The sequence below is a fragment of the Oncorhynchus mykiss genome, chromosome 9 (genome assembly GCF_057628025.1).
Source record: "Oncorhynchus mykiss isolate SJ-2025 chromosome 9, ASM5762802v1, whole genome shotgun sequence".
Taxonomy (NCBI): Eukaryota; Metazoa; Chordata; class Actinopteri; order Salmoniformes; family Salmonidae; genus Oncorhynchus; species Oncorhynchus mykiss.
The window spans coordinates 38,909,891-38,929,074 of record NC_143030.1 but is presented as its reverse complement, the minus strand read 5'-3'; the positions used below and the strand labels follow the sequence as shown (position 1 = coordinate 38,929,074).

The following is a 19,184-nucleotide window of genomic DNA, read 5'->3' as shown; positions in this document are numbered from 1 at the left end:
TTTCTTTGTACTCCCTGAGGAAGGCCATGCAGCCAAAACGCATCGGATTTTAAAAACTTTGTTTTTGAACATGCCATACAAATAAAGGCATTTAAATTACTTATATGAAGAGTGCCTTGGTCCTCCTTTCTTTTGGATAACCAATTTACCCCTTTTACCAAAGAGCCCCTTCTATCTACCAAAATATACTATTGTGTACCTTATAGCAGTGCTTCCCTTCCTCCTCTTCTTCTTTCTACTGGGGTATATTGTATTGATTGATTGATTTTTTAAATCCATTTTAAAATAAGGCGGTAACGTAACAAAATGTGGAAAAAGTGGAGGGGTCTCAATACTCTCAGAATGCACTACTACTAGATACCTAACAGGAGGCGCTGTGTTGAAGCCAGCCTCCTATTTGGCACTCCTCCACTGTGTTTTTTTTTATTTTGGAAGCTATAAAAATCAATTTATTAACATCTACATTTGTTTTTGCCAGTTTTATTCTAGTACAGACACATTAATGCACACTTTAAAATTGTATTATATAAACTGAACATAAAATTGAAAACTATATTAACATTTTCCTTTAAGTATATATTTTTTTAAGTTCTGTTACTGTTCCCACTACATCAACAAATGTGTCTTTAGAACATTTAATTGAAATACTGTATAATTCCATTAATTCATATGGAGGACTGCTTCTTCTGGGGAGCACCAATATGGCTGACCGGTGGCTTTAAAGCCTCTCATTGGCCAATACATAGTATCAGTAATCCAGAGTTTATATGCAATCATTGGGTGAAACCCAGATGGATAAACCAAAGATTATCAAAATCAAAAACAAAATCAAGCTGGTTTCAAACTTTATTTTTTCTAAATATTTTGTCATCATTGAATGCATGTCAGTTTGAGCAGCAGCAATTGGAGAAACCTGTGATTTAAAATACAATATAGTTACCATATATAGACAACATACTGTACATAGGCAATATATTCCATTCATCATATACTTATGATAACCGACATTATTTTTCTCTCTCGCTCTCTGGCTCTCATTCATCCATCAATTCATTACTGCACTTACCCTGACTTTTTATTCTCTTCTGGCTTACTTTCCACCATTTCCTCCTTCTGCAGCAACTGACTGTCTTTCTCCTCATCCTTCACTTGTTCTCTCTGTGTCTTCTTCTTTTTCTTCTTCCCTTTCCCTTTGCCAGTCTTCTTTGCCTCGTCATCCTAAGATTGGTAGATGGAGGTTATTGTAGTGACTGACACCTAGATGTCTAAGTTGTAACAGGTCTATACAGTCTATACACTACCTATGTAACTATACTGAACAAAAATATAAATGCAACATTCAACAATTTCTAACATTCGACTGATTTACAGTTCACACATTATAAGTAAATCAGTCAATTGAAATCAATTCGTTAGGCCCCAATCTTTGGATTTCACATGACTGAGAATACAGATATGCATCTGTTGGTCACAGATAATGCTTTTTAAGGTAGGGGCGTGGGTCAGAAAACCAGTTAGTATCTGGTGTGACCACCATTTTGCATCATGCAGTGTCATAAAGTTTACATACACCTTAGCCAAATACAGTTTTTCACAATTCCTGACATGTAATCCATCCTAGTAAAAATTCCCTGTCTTAGGTCAGTTAGGATCACCATTTTATTTTAAGAATGCAAAATGTCAGAATAATAGTAGAGAGAACAATTTATTTCAGCTTTTATTTCTTTCATCACATTCCCAGTGGGTCAGAAGTTTACATACACTCAATTAGTATTTGGTAGCATTGCCTTTAAATTGTTTAACTTGGGTCAAATGTTTTGGGTAGCCTTCCACAAACTTCCCGTAATAAGTTGGGTGAATTTTGGCCCATTCCTCCTGACAGAGCTGGTGTAACAGAGTCAGGTTTGTAGGCCTCCTTGCTCACACACGCTTTTTCAGTTCTGCCCACAAAATGTCTATAGGATTGAGGTCAGGGCTTTGTGTTGGCCATTCCAATGCCTTGACTTTGTTGTCCTTAAGCCAGTTTGCCTCAACTTTGGAAGTATGCTTGGGGTCATTGTCCATTTGGAAGACCCATTTGCAACCAAGCTTTAACTTCCTGACTGATGTCTTGAAATGTTGCTTCAATATACCCACGTATTTTTTATTTTGTGAAGTGCACGAGTCCCTCCTGCAACAAAGCACCCCCACAACATGATGCTGCCACCCCCGTGCTTCACGGTTGGGATGGTGCTCTTCAGCTTGCAAGCCTCCCCTTTTTCCTCCAAACATAATGATGGTCATTATGGCCAAACAGTTCTATTTTTGTTTAATCGGACCAGAGGACATACAGTGTCTCCAAAAAGTAGGATCTTTGTCCCCATGTGCAGTTGCAAACCGTAGTCTGAAATTTTTATGACAGTTTTGGAGCAGTGGCTTTTTCCTTGCAGAGCGGCTATTCAAGTAATATCGATATATGACTTGTTTTACTGTGGATATAGATACCTGTTTCCTCCAGCGTCTTCACAGGGTCCTTTGCTGTTGTTCTGGGATTGATTTGCCCTTTTCGCACCAATGTACGTTCATCTCTAGGAGACAGAACGCATATCCTTCCTGAGGAGTATGACAGCTGCGTGGTCCCATGGTGTTTAGACTTGCGTGCTATTGTTTGTACAGATGAACGTGGTTCCTTCAGGCATTTGGAAATTGCTCCCAAGGGTGAACCAGACTTGTGGAGGTCTGCAATTTTTTTCCTGAGGTCTTGGCTGATTTCTTTAGATTTTCCCATGATGTCAAGCAAAGAGGCACGGAGTTTGAAGGTAGACCTTGAAATACATCCACAGGTACACCTCCAATTGACTCAAATTATGTCAATTAGCCTTTCAGAAGCTTCTAAAGCCATGACATCATTTTCTGTAATTTTCAACTTAGTGTATGTAAACTTCTGGAATTGTGATACAGTGAATTATAAGTGAAATAATCTGTCTGTAAACAATTGTTGACTTGACAAAACTCTAGTTTGTTGACAAGAAATTTGAGGAGTGGTTGAAAAACAAGTTTTAATGACTCCAACCTAAGTGTATGTGAACTTCCGACTTCAACTGTATATCCTTCGCATAGAATTGATCAGGCTGTTGATTGTGGCCTGTGGAATGTTGGATATTGTCGGGAACTGGAACCCGGTGTTGTACACGTCGATCCAGAGCTTGGAAGAACTGGGCCATTTTCAGCTTCCGGGAATTGTGTGCAGATCCTTACGATATGGGGCAGTGCATTATCATGCTGAATCATGAGGTGATGGCGGCGGATGAAGGGCACAACAATGGGCCTCATGATCGGTATGTCTGTATATTGAAATTGCCATTGATAAAATGCAATTGTGTTCATTGTGCGTAGCTTATGCCTGCACATATAGCCCCACCGCCACCATGGGGCACAGCAAACCGCTCGCCCACACGACGCCATGCAGTTGTGAGGCTGGTTTGACGTACTGCCAAATTCTTTAAAACAACGTTGGAGGTAGCATTTGGTAGATTAATCCACTTCTTGATATGCCACATCTGTCAGGTGGATCGATTATCTTGGCAAAGGAGAAATGCTCACTAACAGGTATGCAAACAAATCTGTGCACAACATTTGACAGAAATAAGCTTTTCGTGCGTATGGAAAATGTTGGGGATATTTTAGTTCAGCTCATGAAATATGGGACCAAACACAAGTTGTGTTTATATTTATGTTCAGTGTATGTTTGAGTTATAGTTTTATATGAAGAAACAATGGTGAAACATATTCCCATCATATAACTGAACTGTCAAGTCATCGCCATGTTCCCATCATCACCCACCTGTTGGCCTCTTGCCCATCCCTTGAGGAGCCTCCTGCCCGCTTCAGTCAGAGGGGTAATGGGGGCCAGACGGGGACTGTGGCAGAAGTGGAGATACTGCGCAGTCTGGGCAGACACTGACTTCTGGGCTGCTCTCCTTCCATGGAGGTCCTGGAGCATGTTGTTGATCATGATGTCCCACAGCATGCCTATCTTGCCCAGTATCTCCTCAGTGTGTGTCTGGTAGACTGACTCCAAGCACTGCAGCAGGGTGGTCAACATCTTCCGGTCCTGGACTTCCCTATTCTTGTTCTGCTCATAGTCATTCTTCATATCATGCTCAATGTCGCCCTTGATCAAGTGCATCTGCATCTTCACCTCCTTGCAGATAGTCTCTATGCCATCCTCCTCCTCGCTCTCTTCATCCTCCTCACTCTCCTCTTCACTCCCCTCCCTGTCTCCCTCCTCCACCTTCTCCTCTTTCTCCTTCTCTTCCGCTCCCTCTGTATCACCCTCTTCATCCTCACTCTCCTCTTCCTTTTCACTTTCCTCCGTCTCCCCCTCTTCCGCACCTTCTTCCCCCTGGCTCTCCTCTTCCCTCCCTATCATCCACTTTTCCATCCATCCTTTTATCTGCTCTTCTCTCTTTTTCTGTCTCTCTCTCTTCACTTGGGCCAGAGTGTAATGGTCCCTCTCTCTGCGCTGCCGTCTATCCTCTAGGCCCTCTCTAACCCGCTCCAGCTCCAGCTCCAGGTCACGTTGCAGGACAACTATCCCTTGGTGGGCCACCCTCAGGGTCTCTGCTCTGAACTGGGCCCAGTGTCTTTCCCTGATCTGGCGGTCCCTGCTCTGGTAGAAGCGCTTCTTCAGGTTATCTAAGCAGCAAGGGAGGGGCATATCATGGTCTTTGTCCTTATCTCGGTCCTTATCTACCTGGATCTTTGAAGGTCAAACATAGTGACAAGTAGAGAAAGGCAATTTTGATCAAATGTTGTTGGAAAACGATTATGCACGCACACACACACACACACAGGCACAAATATCATGGGTATTTTACCTGTTCTTGGCCCTGTGCTGAAGCACATTCTACATCCTCAGTCTTTCGGGGAGCTGGATATTCCTTGTCAGGAGAGTCCTCCAAGTCCTCAATAATCTGTTTATCATATTTAGAGAGTGTGTAGGTCAGAGCTCCATTCTCCATATTCAGACAGACAGTAACACAAATGTGTGGCACTGATCTCTTACCAGTGGTTCACAAACAGGGGGGGTGTTCACATAGGCATTCTCCAGGGCATCAACAGGGTGAGGTAGGAGGATGTCAGGGTTGTGTTCCTCTACCTGGGTCAGTGCAGACATTTTGGGTCAGATATATTGATGCAGCGCAGACTGGGCAGTTCTGGTCAAATTCAATTGATAAAAACACAGCCTTATTACCAGTTGTTGGCCCTCGGTTGAAGCCTTATCTGTATCTTCAGTGTCCTTTGGAGGAACTGGACTTTCCTTTACAGTAGACTCCTCCAAGTCCTCAATATCCTGAAGAATCTGTCAGTCAACTGGTCAGAACTCATCTATACACAGGCAGTCAAACAAAGACATGGGTAGCAGTGATCTCTTACCAGTGGTTCACAGACAGATGGGGTTTTCACAGCCTCTGCATTTTCTTCCTGCACCTCTTCACACACTTTCATGTGTGATGCCTGTCCACCCTCATCCTTTAGACTGGACGGAAGGACGATCCTGTCCCCCGAGGACCTCTGCTTCTTGTCACTGTGAGCTCTTCCTAGGTCATTTGTCTAATGATGCAAAGCCATGTTTAATAAATGGTTATTCATTTGGTTATTAGTCAGTATGTTCCTTCGACATGTTGGCACTGTTGAACCTATCTAGTTGACTTTCCAGTCATTTGGAAGTAAGACTGGAGGAACACCTCACAAAGTCGGGATTCTTGCACACAACATTGACCTGTTTATAACAGGGATACAAAGTATATAGAGAGCAGGTGCTTTCACACAGCCTGAGGTTCCTGAGTTAATTAAGCAATTAACATCCCATCATGCTTAGGGTTATGTATAAAAATGATGGGTGGGCTACCATGGCTATGCCACAAAAGGATGACAATGCCCCCAACCACAGGGCATGAGTAGTCACTGACTGGTGTGATGGACATTAAAATGATGTAAACCATATGTCATGGCTGTCACAGTCACCAGATCTCAACCCAATGGACCAAATAAGGGATATTCTAGAGTGAGACAGTGTTTTCTACCACCACCAACAAAACACCAAACTATGGAATTTCTTGTGGGAAAATGCTATTGTATCCTTCCAATAGTGGTCCAGACAGTGTTGTAGTACACATAGTGAGTGTCTCGAAGGTTGGATTCATGTGTGCCTGGTCTTGCCTCTGCCTCGTACAGTGAGGACTCATATGTTCTCAGATTATTACATGGTTTGCTTTTTCTGTAAAGTTTTTTGGAAATCTGACACAGCGGTTGCATTAAGGAGAGGTATATCTATATTTCCATGTCTAACAATTGTATTTTCATTGACATTTATGATGAGTATTTCTGTAAAATGATGTGGCAAGAGGCCAACAGGTGGGTGATGGGAACGTGGCGATGACTTGACAGTTCAGTTATATGATGGGAATATGTTTCACCATTGTTTCTTTATATAAAACTATAACTCAAACATACACTGAACAAAAATATAAACGCAACTTGTAAAAATGGCTGTGTTTTTCTGTGAGTTGGTGGTGACCTAACATAATCGTTTGTGGTGCTTTCACTGGAAAGCCTATTCGAAATTGAACACTGTGGTGGGATTAACAACAAGATTACCTTTAAAATGGTATAAAATACATTTTAATTATGAGATTTCTGTTGTTTTGAATTTGGAGCCCTGCACTTTTACTGGCTGTTGCCATATCGATCCCGTTAACGGGATTGCAGCCCTACGTTTTAACAGCCTGTTATAGACATTTGCGCAGTGGCAAACATATTCAGTGTGTGACAGGTTGGTGATTCTGAAAGGACAGCAACCATAATACCAGCACACTCATGTAGGAGAGTGCACTTTTTATAAAACACAAAGGGTCAGTGGTGTAGTGGAGGCTATCCGCAGGTATAAACCGTATACACTTTTTTTTCAGTGGGCATTGCGTATACTCACTTCTTAATCCCTACTGATGCCTATCAAAATAGTGTATTTTTTCAATTTAATTTAAAAAAAAAATAATTGTTAAAATCTGACAAATCTATTTGAAAACTTAAAACATTTTTTTTTTACAAAATACAATTTGTAAAAGATTTTTCACACAGGATGCCTTTCCAAAAAACATCGGATTTTTCAAACAGGAAGCCTTTCCTTTACTGGGCGGGCCATGTGTGAACTTTTTAGAAAAGTTAGAGGTTACCTAGCCTCAAACTCATGCCCTGTGTGTACCTAACTGACCGTCTCTGCCCAGTCATCGCCATTTACTCGTTGTCGTCTTAGCTCTGCCGATCAACTCCTGTGATTGCTTTATGCCTCTCTCTAATGTCAATATGCCTTGTCTACTGCTGTTTCGGGAAGTTCTTATTGTTTTATTTCACTGTAGAGCCCCCAGTCCCGCTCAACATGCCTTAGATAGCTCTTCTGTCTCACCCCCCACACTTGCGGAGACCTCACCTGGCTTAACTGGTGCCTCCAGAGATGGAACCTCTCTCATCGTCACTCAATCGCTAGGTTTACCTCCACTATACTCACATCCTACCATACCCTTGTCTGTACATTATGCCCTAAATCTATTTGAGAATTTCAATAAGCATTTTTCTATGGCTGGCCATGCTTTCCACCTGGCTACCCAACATAGCTTCCTTCACTCATGCTGCCAAACATAACCTCGTAAAACTGACTATCCTACCGATCCTTGACTTTGGCGATGTCATTTACAAAATAGCCTCCAACACTCTACTCAGCAAATTGGATGTAGTCTATCACAGTGCCATCCGTTTGTCACCAAAGCGCTATATACTACCCACCACTGCGACATGTATGCTCTCGTTGGCTGGCCCTCGCTACATATTCATTGCCAAACCCACTGTAAAGCACCACCTTATCTCAGCTCACTGGTCACCATAGCAACACCTACCTGTAGCACACGCTCCATCAGGTATATTTCACTGGTCATCCCCAAAGCCAACACCCCCTTTGACCGCCTTTCCTTCCGGTTCTCTGCTGCCAATGACTGGAACGAATTGCAAAAATCACTGAAGCTGGAGACATATCTCCCTCACTAACTTTAAGCACCAACTGTCAGAGCAGCTTACCGATTACTGCACCTGTACACAGCCCATCTGTAAATAGCCCACCCAACTACCTCATACCAATATTGTTATTTTGCTATTTTGCACCCCAGTATCACTACTTGCATATCATCATCTGCACATCTATCGCTCCAGTGTTAATGCTAAATTGTAATTATTTTGCCACTATGGCCTATTTACTGCCTTACTTCCCTAATCTTACTACATTTGCACACACTGTATATAGATTTTTCTTTTGTGTTATTGACTGTATGTTTGTTCATGTGTTGTTGTTTGTGTCACACTGCTTTGCTTTATCTTGGCCAGGTCACAGTCGTAAATGAGAACTTTGTTCTCAACTGACCTATCTGGTTAAATAAAGGTGAAATAAAATGTAAAAAATAAAATACCCACTTCTTCAGGCATCACTACACCACTGCATAGGGCCGGTGTTAAAGGATAAGCAGACCATAAACTCGGACATAATAAGCCAGTAGGTCCAAATTATAAGAATTTACAACTATTACTGCCCATTGCAAAAAAAACATTTCACATTTAGCACACAAAAAAAGTTTAAAGTGGAATTGACAGTGATTTAACTACTTTGCAGATATGAAACAGACTATTACATTCCCAGTTTATGCTACAAAACTATCTTTGAGGTTTTACAAATAGGTTATATTTGACTCATCGTTCCATGAGGTACAATAAGGCATTGTTGGCAGAATAGATGGATGCAGTTCAATGCCTGATTAATATAATTCACCAATACATGTCTCGGTAGTGCAAAAAATATTGTTATCAGGTTGTAAATCACAGCTGGCTTGGTACATTGTTTGTTGCCTCCATTCGGAATGCACTGTTTCAGTTTCAATGACTCAATATTCTGGACAAAAACGGATGAATGTAACTAAGGCTGGGAATGTCAATACAATCAAACTAGCAAGGGCAATGATCACAAGTCAATCAAACGTGGCTAATTGGCTAGCGAATATATTTAAGCAATCTAAAAACACGTAGCCTAACGTTAGCTAGCTAGCTGCTAGGAGGATGTCATAGCATGCCATTGGAGGAGTGGGTGAGGGACTGACTTTTCCCCCTCGTATTGTTTTTTGGTGGCTATACACAGCTAGAAATGCAGGTGTCATTTGGTTAGCTAGCAAGAACATGAACGACTGTTATCCAGTTGACATATCTCTTGCGATCGCAAATTCCCTCTGGCTAGCTATTCTGATTTCTCTGAAGTGTGCCAGAGCACAGAACAACTGATGAATTTACAAAACACTCAGTAAACGTAGACACATGTTTTATAGTTAAACAGCCTAACCAGCTCTGCTATGGTGAATGAAATGGTCAGAGTGAGATGTTCTTTCATTTGTGTCTGGAACTAGCTAGCAAGCAAGTTACCTTGGGTGCTTGGTTGGGTCAATTATGCATTGACAGGCAAGCTGCAGAAGGACGAGGAGGCTACAGTTCCCCATGAGTGCAATTATGATGGCCAACTAACTGAAACAGTTTGAGAGGGTTTATCTACTATTCCTTCGTTAGATTTTAGCTCATCTTGCTCTGGCTAGCATTAGTTGTTGATCTTGTTGTTGTGCATAGCTGGGGGAAAGCCTACCTTTTCATGGTTTAGTCAATAGGACTGTAAAGTTCCCAAATGTAAGAGGACTCCCGAGGTGTTTACATATTTGCAGAAATCTATTCAGGGATATTTTGTGGCTTTTGGTGAATGTGTTTTAAACACACAGTGCAGTTCAAAGTTAAAGATGGCAAGCCCATGTGGCAAATAGCTTTTTGTAAACTGGTGCTCTGGTTGGCTATAGTGCACCGGTCTGTGTAGACTCAGGTCCTGGACATTGACAGATTTCTTTATTCAGTTTTATTTATTGCAGTGTCTATTAATTGTCCAAACGCACGGCTGCTTTCCCACTCTATATTACTATAGAATTTTCACAAATGCGTTAGTATACGTAATTCCCAAACCTTCTAAGAATTTATGAAAAGGTGAAAATGGCCATATCTAAGTGGTTGCTTGTCAGATTTTTTTTTTTAAGTGTCATTCTTCCAGGGGGTTATATGGAAACTTTTTAATAAGATTTAATGTGCCTAAATGCTTTCAGTTCCACTAAATGCAACAACCGGGAGACACATTGGGCGGCGCACAATTGGCCCAGCGTCTCCTGGCTTAGGGGGGGGGTTTGGCTGGCAGGGATGTCCTTGTCTCATCGCACTCTAGCGATTCCTGTGGGAGGCCGGGCGCAGTGCACGCTGACACGGTCGCCAGGTGTAAAGTGTTTCCTCCGACACATTGGTGTGGCTGGCTTTCGGGTTAAGCAGGCATTGTGTCAAGAAGCAGTGTGGCTTGGTTGAGTTGTTTCGGAGGACGCATGGCTCTCGACCGTCGCCTCTCCCGAATCCGTACAGGAGTGGCAGTGATGAGACAAGACTGTAACTACCAATTGGATACAACAAAATTGGGGAGAAAAGGGCTTGATGATCATTTGCAACTTAACTTTTTGTTGAAAGTTATTCTTGAAAAGGGAGAAGCTAACAAATGAGCAACAACATCATCTTTGATAACACCTGCTGCAGTCACTGCAAACTAGCCAACAACAAAGCTAGCTAGCTAGACCTTAAGAAAATTACTGCGCAGTGACCTGTTGGTCTTCAAGAAGGCAGAAGTTTCCATTCGTTTTTGTAAAAACGGTCCCACTGTCACGACTTCCGCCAAAGTTGGCTCCCCTGCCTGTTCGGGCGGTGCTCGGCGGTCGTAGTCACCGTCCTACTAGCCGCTACCGATCCCTTTTTCGTTTGTCTGTTGGTTTTGTCTTATTAGTTTCACCTGTGTGTATTTTGGTTTCATTAGCTTCCCTATATGTAGTAGTTTGACCCGCCCTTGTTTTGTGCGGGATTGTCTTTTGTTACGTGTGTACATATTAGGTCGTTGTGCATTTTATTTTCTATACTGAACACCCTGTGGTTTTGGGTTGTCTGGTATAGTGTCCTGCGCCCTGTATTGTATTGGGCTTATCAGTTTGGTGTGCAATAGTAAAGCACTTTACTCCGTTACTCTCTCTCTGATTCCTGCACACACACCTAGTCCCGCGTGACACCCACCCATTAAGTCAAAATGTGATTGGTTTATTCCATTGTCACTTCAAAATGTGGCCCTAATACAGTTGAATGGCAGATGCCTTTATCTAGCTTCTGATGGCCTACCTAGACAATGGCTGACATAGCTAGCTAGATTTATCTCACCAGAGACCAACAAAGAAAAATCCTGATTGGATATTTTTTTCTCTTCAGTGTTAACCCTTTCCTTTCCAACAAAAACCGAAAATACTAAATCAGAACATCATTGAAAATAATTATATAATTATTATTATAATCATCATTTTATAAATCATAAACACTTCTCTGAAGGCATAGAAGGCCCATTGTTCCCCATTATGTTTCTGTTAGAGCCACTACAAATTATTACTATTTTCCCATTTAAAAAAAAACTATTCTGAATGTCTAAAGAATCCATATGGCCTTCTGAAATATGAACATGGAAATACTGGACAATTTGAACGCTTATTATGGTGGTGATTTGAGAGAATTACAATCATGGTCTTGAATTGGACACGCATTTTTCTGGTCTCGGTTTTGACTTGGTCTCGGAAACCTTGTCCCCCTCCCGTTCTTGGTTCTTGACTTGGTTTTTAAATTCCAGTTAGGCAACTACTGACACAACATACAAAAATAAATACAATTTAGCTGTAATGCTTTCGAATATATTGGACATGTTGTCAAACCATGAAGAAATAGGACATCGCAATAATCATAGGGATAACGGTAACTCAATACTTACATAAGACTGTGGCTTATATGACCTTTTGCTCTTTCTCTGCTGATCCATTTTGAGGTCTATGTTGGAAGAGCACAGGTTCTAAGAAGAAACTCCCCCACAAATCTTAGGTCAAATTATTATTAGGTACACACGGTATGTTTAAATTGTTGTATGTTTAAATTGTTTCATTATCATGAGGGAGTCTTCTATCCATTCATGGCACGGACACTTTCCCTGCTGGAATGAGATGCAGATTTGAAAATTGTTGAGATGCTGTAACCTTGACTACCTAGCATTAGAATGTGTATGTCTAGAATTAGAACTAATGATAATTCTATGGACTAATGACCCTCTAATTATATTCATGGACTCAATAAACAATGTTCACAGTATGAAACAAAAATAAAATCAACTTCACAACAGGAACAAAAGATTTTTCATGTTATTTACACTTGTTACATAATTTAAAACAGTTGTTTTGGTATTTGTATGTGATATACATATCTAATTGATAAACTATTGCTTAGACCAGTGGTATCTGTCCTCTCTTGATTGAAGTGATAAAAAAAGTAACCCTTAAATTACCAGGTAAGTTGACTGAGAACCGAGAATGTAGCCAGGACACCAGGGTTACCACCCCTACAATAAGTGCCATGGGATCTTTAGTGACCACAGAGAGTCAGGACACCCATTTAACATCCCATCAAAAGAAAGCACCCTAAACAGGGCCATAGCCCCAATCACTGCCCTGGGATATTATTTGTTTTAGACCAGAGGAAACAGGGCATCCTACTGGCCCTCCAACACCACTACCTGCATCATCTGGTCTCCCATCCAGGGACCAACCCTGGTTAGTTTGAGGCAAGCCAGCAGTAGGGTACATGGTGGTATGCAGCTGGCCAGGTTACCTAAGGTTTTAAGGTACACAGCTGTGTATTACTACATTTTATAGGTACCATTCATGAGCAACGTGTGGCAGCATTCAAACAAATCTTAATTAATAGCAAATAAACACATTATCCACAGACACATTCCTTACTTATTTGCTTATTTCTTTCTGCCCCCTTTGGTCTCCATCTCCACCCATCCCTCTCTCCCTCCCACTTTTCAGAGAGAGAGAGAGAGAGAGAGAGAGCATAGCCTTGCTATTGAGAGGCCACTGTAGGCAGACCTGGCTCTCAAGAGAAGACAGGCAATGTGCTCACTGCCCACAAAAGCAGGTGCAAAGTTGAGCTGCACACCTGCCAGATGTATGACCATATTAGAGACACATATTTCCCTCAGATTACACAGACCCACATTTTTTTTTAACAAATCCAGTTTTGATAAACTCCCATATCAATTGGGTGAAATGATGATGATGTGATGATGATGATGGTGATGATGATGATGTGATGATGATGTGAAATCACAGCAGCATGATTTGTGACCTGTTGCCACAAGGGCAACCAGTGAAAAACAAACACCATTATGAATACAACCCATCTTTATGTTTATTTATTTTCTCTTTTGTACTTTAACTATCGTTATAACACTGTACATAGCCACAATGACATTTGAAATGTCTCTATTTCTCTGAAACCTTTGTGAGTGTAATGTTTACAGTTAATTTTTTATTGTTTATTTCACTTTTGCTTATTATCTATTCACTTGCGTTGGCAATGTAAACATACAGTGCCTTGCGAAAGTATTCGGCCCCCTTGAACTTTGCGACCTTTTGCCACATTTCAGGCTTCAAACAATAAAGATATAAAACTGTATTTTTTTGTGAAGAATCAACAACAAGTGGGACACAATCATGAAGTGGAACGACATTTATTGGATATTTCAAACTTTTTTAACAAATCAAAAACTGAAAAATTGGGTGTGCTAAATTATTCAGCCCCTTTACTTTCAGTGCAGCAAACTCTCTCCAGAAGTTCAGTGAGGATCTCTGAATGATCCAATGTTGACCTAAATGACTAATGATGATAAATACAATCCACCTGTGTGTAATCAAGTCTCCGTATAAATGCACCTGCACTGTGATAGTCTCAGAGGTCCGTTAAAAGCGCAGAGAGCATCATGAAGAACAAGGAACACACCAGGCAGGTCCGAGATACTGTTGTGAAGAAGTTTAAAGCCGGATTTGGATACAAAAAGATTTCCCAAGCTTTAAACATCCCAAGGAGCACAGTGCAAGCGATAATATTGAAATGGAAGGAGTATCAGACCACTGCAAATCTACCAAGACCTGGCCGTCCCTCTAAACTTTCAGCTCATACAAGGAGAAGACTGATCAGAGATGCAGCCAAGAGGCCCATGATCACTCTGGATGAACTGCAGAGAGCTACAGCTGAGGTGGGAGACTCTGTCCATAGGACAACAATAAGTCGTATATTGCACAAATCTGGCCTTTATGGAAGAGTGGCAAGAAGAAAGCCATTTCTTAAAGATATCCATAAAAAGTGTCGTTTAAAGTTTGCCACAAGCCACCTGGGAGACACACCAAACATGTGGAAGAAGGTGCTCTGGTCAGATGAAACCAAAATTGAACTTTTTGGCAACAATGCAAAACGTTATGTTTGGCGTAAAAGCAACACAGCTCATCACCCTGAACACACCATCCCCACTGTCAAACATGGTGTGGAATGGAATGGTTCAAAAATAAACATATCCAGGTGTTAGAATGGCCAAGTCAAAGTCCAGACCTGAATCCAATCGAGAATCTGTGGAAAGAACTGAAAACTACTGTTCACAAATGCTCTCCATCCAACCTCACTGAGCTCGAGCTGTTTTGCAAGGAGGAATGGGAAAAAATGTCAGTCTCTCGATGTGAAAAACTGATAGAGACATACCCCAAGCGACTTACAGCTGTAATCGCAGCAAAAGGTAGCGCTAGAAAGTATTAACTTAAGGGGGCTGAAAAATTTTGCATACCCAATTTCAGTTTTTGATTTGTTAAAAAAGTTTGAAATATCCAATAAATGTCGTTCCACTTCATGATTGTGTCCCACTTGTTGTTGATTCTTCACAAAAAAATACAGTTTTATATCTTTATTGTTTGAAGCCTGAAATGTGGCAAAAGGTCACAAAGTTCAAGGGGGCCGAATACTTTCGCAAGGCACTATGTTTCCTATGCCAATAAAGCCCTTTGAATTGAGAGAATAAAATGTGGTGGCTTGGATAATTGGAGACTGACAACTTGACAGGACATAACTACCACTGTAGTGTTAAGCTATATCAACGCAAGTTATGTCCCTGTAAGTACTCGGTCTGTCCATATATCCATTCATCAAGTCAGCGGTCTGCTTTTCAATTGTCAATTCTAGACACTCCCAACAAAAATACAACCCCTCCTGGACAAGCTCACAGAGACAGTGAGCCTCCTAGGCCATATACTAAATCAAGAGAAAGGCAACCTCAGAGGGGACAAGTAATAGTTACAGACACATTCCCATAAGAAGACAAGCCCTCTCTGGGGCCCAAGTAACTTTTCCCACATAAGCATACTTATGAACATTGATAAAACATCTTATTTATCAATGTTACCTAAAGAATTCTGATTCCGCTACCACAGCATGCAGTCATTTCTCTACTTCTATTAGTTAGATCATGTTACTCCAGGTGCTGTGTGACGAGTACTGAGTACGGAGTGGTAAAGGTTACCACAGTGTCTCGATTATTTCATCACCATCATTCACTTACGACAGGTGAGGCCGAGATCGTCATCTATTTTAATGTAACACCATTAGTCTCAGCCATTGGTCGACAGATTTAGGCTAATTCCAAGTTTAGCACCAGTCTGTCTGTTGTGTGTGTGGTAGAGTGTTGATAGTGTGTGTGGTTGTGTTGATAGTGAGTGTGTCTGTGTCTGTGTTTCCGAGGGGCTGTCCCGTAGACAGCACAGTATTACTACCCTGCCTAGCTGGACCAATGGCTGAGACCAATGGTTGACAAACCAATGTAAAAAGTGGTTTGTCAACCATGACTGTAAGCCTAAGCCAAAGTCAGTGTTCCTAAATGACAAATTAATGTGGCACCTCTTCCATTTTCAAAGTGTTTTCTCCCATTTGCTCTAATTGAACACAACCCTGGTCAGAGGGGCCAAAGGTCTGCAAGTCATTCACTGCCACTGTGGTGATAGTTGTTAAGGAGGGCACTATGGCCTGAGCATTATTCACTGTGCCTCCAGCCAGCTCAATGAGGTCATCCCAGATAACGCAAAGCTGGCAGGAAAAACAGATAGGAAAGTACATCCTGAGTGTGAACTTTCAGGTGACTCCATATACCTGTTCACGGCTGGGCAATACTCAGGTAAGGAAAACAATTATGAAAGTGAAAGAAAAAAAAAAGGAAGAAACTGCAGAGGCATAATCATGACAAAGAGAAACAAGTAGCAGTGAGCAAGACTGGTTAACAAAAAAATATCTAGAAATACAGTGCATTCGGAAAGTATTCAGACCCCTCAACTTTTTACAGATATTGTTACGTTACAGCCCTATTCTAAAATGGATCAAATAATTAAAATCTTAATCTACACACATTATCCCATAATGACAAAGTAAAGTGTTTTTACAAAAAAATACATATAAATTAGCAAAAATTTCAAACAGAAATATGTTATTTACATAAGTATTCAGACACTTTGCTATTAGAGTTGAAATTGAGCTCAGGTGCATCCTGTTTCCATTGATCATCCTTGAGATGTTTCTACAACTTGGGAGCTCCGAGACCGGATTGTGTCGAGGCACAGATCTGGGGAAGGGTATCAAACAATATCTACAGCATTGAATAATATAAAGTACTAATGGGTAAAGGGTAAATGTGACTTACTTTTTTTTTTTTTGCAAAAGTCTAAACCTGTATTTGCTTTGTCATAATGTGGTAGTGTGTATAGATTGAGGAGGAAAAAAATATTTGATCAATTTTAGAATAAGGCTGTAACGTAACAATCTGGAATAAATCGAGGGTGTCTGAATACTTTCTGAATGCACTTTAATAATTGCCACTCATTTTTAGGATAGTGGCAGTGAGACAGACAGAGACAGAATGATGAGGGAGAAAGAAGGGAGAGAAAGGAGAACGAGGAAAAAGTCCTGACCTGTATTATGTCTTGCCCTTGCGGCTGTGGTCATATGGGGCGAGAGCTGCTGCTGTCATGACATCACCTTCTGCTGGGACACCTGTACCTGCTGTTGCTGAAGGTAGAGCACAATGTGGTTATAATATGGATAATGTCAACAACTCCATCTTGTCTTTCACTAACTGTACCTTGTCTTTCCTGCCCTCAGTCTCTTACCAGACAGACAGTTCCAGCAGTGACCCAGCCACCTCGTTGCTGTCTGTGTAGATGCAGTTGACCCCCTGCTGGTAAACCATGGTGGTGGTTGTAGTGATAACACCTGCTTGCTGGTTGAACTCCTGCAGTGCCTCTGAGCTCTTGTTGGACAGGGACTCCAGGAACTCCTTCATCCGATACTGGGACACTGTGGACCTTCAGCCTCACTAGCTCCTCAAACAAGCCTTCCATACTATTCGCTACTCTAAGGTGACAAACAAGATGCATGTCAATTAGTATTGTACCATAACCCTGCTGTTAATGACTTACTGTCATGAAGGCATACGTTACAATGGCTGTACATCAATGGGGTTGTGGTACACAGCTAGTCAGATTTGGTCGGTTCACAAGAAACATGCCTGAGTTTTGGATGGAAAATAAAGTTTTAGATCAATAATATTTGCTGAGGAAAATGTTAACTATTGTGGCCGTCCACTCACTGAAGATAGTAGGATCTAGATTCCTGTTCAGCAAGTGTTGCTTTCAGTATGACAGAACAGTGTGCAACGTTGAATTAAACCGAAACGGTACTGTACGGCCAGGGGTGTATTCATTAGCCGGTCTGTTACAAAGGAGGGAACGTTTAAACAAAAGTCCTTGCAGCAAAGCTAATATAACAAATGATTCCAAGTAGATGTTTACCGTGCTAATTCAAAAAAGAGTCGATGTAAAAAATATATCCACAGGGAAATGCACATGCAAGATATTACCGTGCAGCACGATTTTAAATTGTCACACCTCGCCATGCCCACCAAACGTACCGCAAACGCTGTAGAAGAACTGTGTGCACGGTTCAGTACAAACCGTCATGCAACGTAGCAAACGTTGAAGTGAACTGAACGCCCCTCAGGACTTTGTCAGTGGTTGAATCCAGGAACGTTACACATCAGAAACTAAAGGGTTATATTTGATGGCCTGGGTGGTCGGGATTCAGCGAATGCCTCAGAAACTCGGTGTTTTTCTAGTCATAGGAATTAAACCACCACTCGGAACAACTACTAACAGGTAGGGCATGCGCTCGACTGGAAAGTCTTGCTTGTTTCTTTGCTCGAGCACGTAGGTCAATTTGGGAGAACACCAGATTAAACGATCTCAAATTTAACGGGATTAAAACCATTGTTCATATTGTCATTGATAATGAACAAATGACAAATTTGCATTAGCTAGTTACTACTGTAGCGTTAAAGGTGGGTTACTGGTGCTGACTAACGTTAACTGCCTACAAAATAATGTGCAGCTCTTGAGCAAATAGAAGATGGCAAGTAGAAGATGGCAAGTCAATGAAAGTACAACAAATATATAATACGGGGGATAGAATAACTAGTTAGTTTAGTATTCCAGATACTGTAACGTTAACTGCAGCTAACTCCCCTCCCTGCCTTTACCTTCTTCCATCCAACTTGACTGTTTGGATGGACACGCCCGTAGAAGCGTATTCTTGTGCATTGGAGCCACAAATTGTCTCTGATTTCACTGAGCGCCATTTTACAGTTACACTCCAGTCGCAGTGTTGTCAACTCTTTTTCTGGGTAAGTTGCTAGAGGCAGGTTGATTTGTTGCTAAATGACGTTGTGATGTTATTGCGTGATAACGTAAAACTGCGTCATTGCGTAGAATCCACAATATCGTTACTCAAATTGACTGGCCATCTCAGCGAAAAATATGATTTGACATTTGTTCAGGTACAGACTCCCATTATTTTCTGTACAATTTTGATTGAGACATGTTGATTGATGTTGTAAGTTCTGTTCAAGATCAAACATTCGTGACCAACTATATTCATTGGGTTTGGCTCGTCGAACCGTACTGCTGCTGCAGTCAGCCAACAATGATTTGCTGAAATTACTGCTGGCTGTGCACGAGCTGAGTGCCTGCTGCTGACGTCACTCACAATGCACGTTTGCAGCCAGGCACGTGTGTTGTGACTGGGTGTGTGACAGA

General features: G+C 41.4%; 2 protein-coding genes across 3 annotated transcripts in view; one reads left to right on the top strand and one right to left on the bottom strand.

The window, feature by feature from the left end:
* LOC110531972 (transmembrane and coiled-coil domains protein 1) overlaps positions 1-19,184 on the top strand; it is a 466,184-nt gene that overhangs the window by 120,259 nt on the left and 326,741 nt on the right. The window lies entirely within an intron of this gene.
* LOC110531966 (uncharacterized) lies at positions 834-18,770 on the bottom strand. Of its 2 annotated transcripts, XM_021615511.3 has the most exons (10): positions 18,629-18,770; positions 17,205-17,448; positions 17,007-17,103; positions 5,419-5,595; positions 5,237-5,344; positions 5,048-5,140; positions 4,860-4,955; positions 3,824-4,741; positions 1,067-1,218; positions 834-913 (listed from the first exon to the last, which is right to left on the bottom strand). In XM_021615511.3, the coding sequence occupies exons 4-10, from the start codon at positions 5,488-5,490 to the stop codon at positions 871-873; spliced, it is 1,482 nt and encodes a 493-aa protein (XP_021471186.3). In that variant the 5' UTR covers positions 5,491-5,595; positions 17,007-17,103; positions 17,205-17,448; positions 18,629-18,770; the 3' UTR covers positions 834-870. The 2 variants fall into 2 exon arrangements, with proteins under 2 accessions (XP_021471186.3, XP_090040243.1); XM_090184117.1 differs by lacking the exons at positions 17,007-17,103; positions 17,205-17,448; positions 18,629-18,770 and adding an exon at positions 11,945-12,207.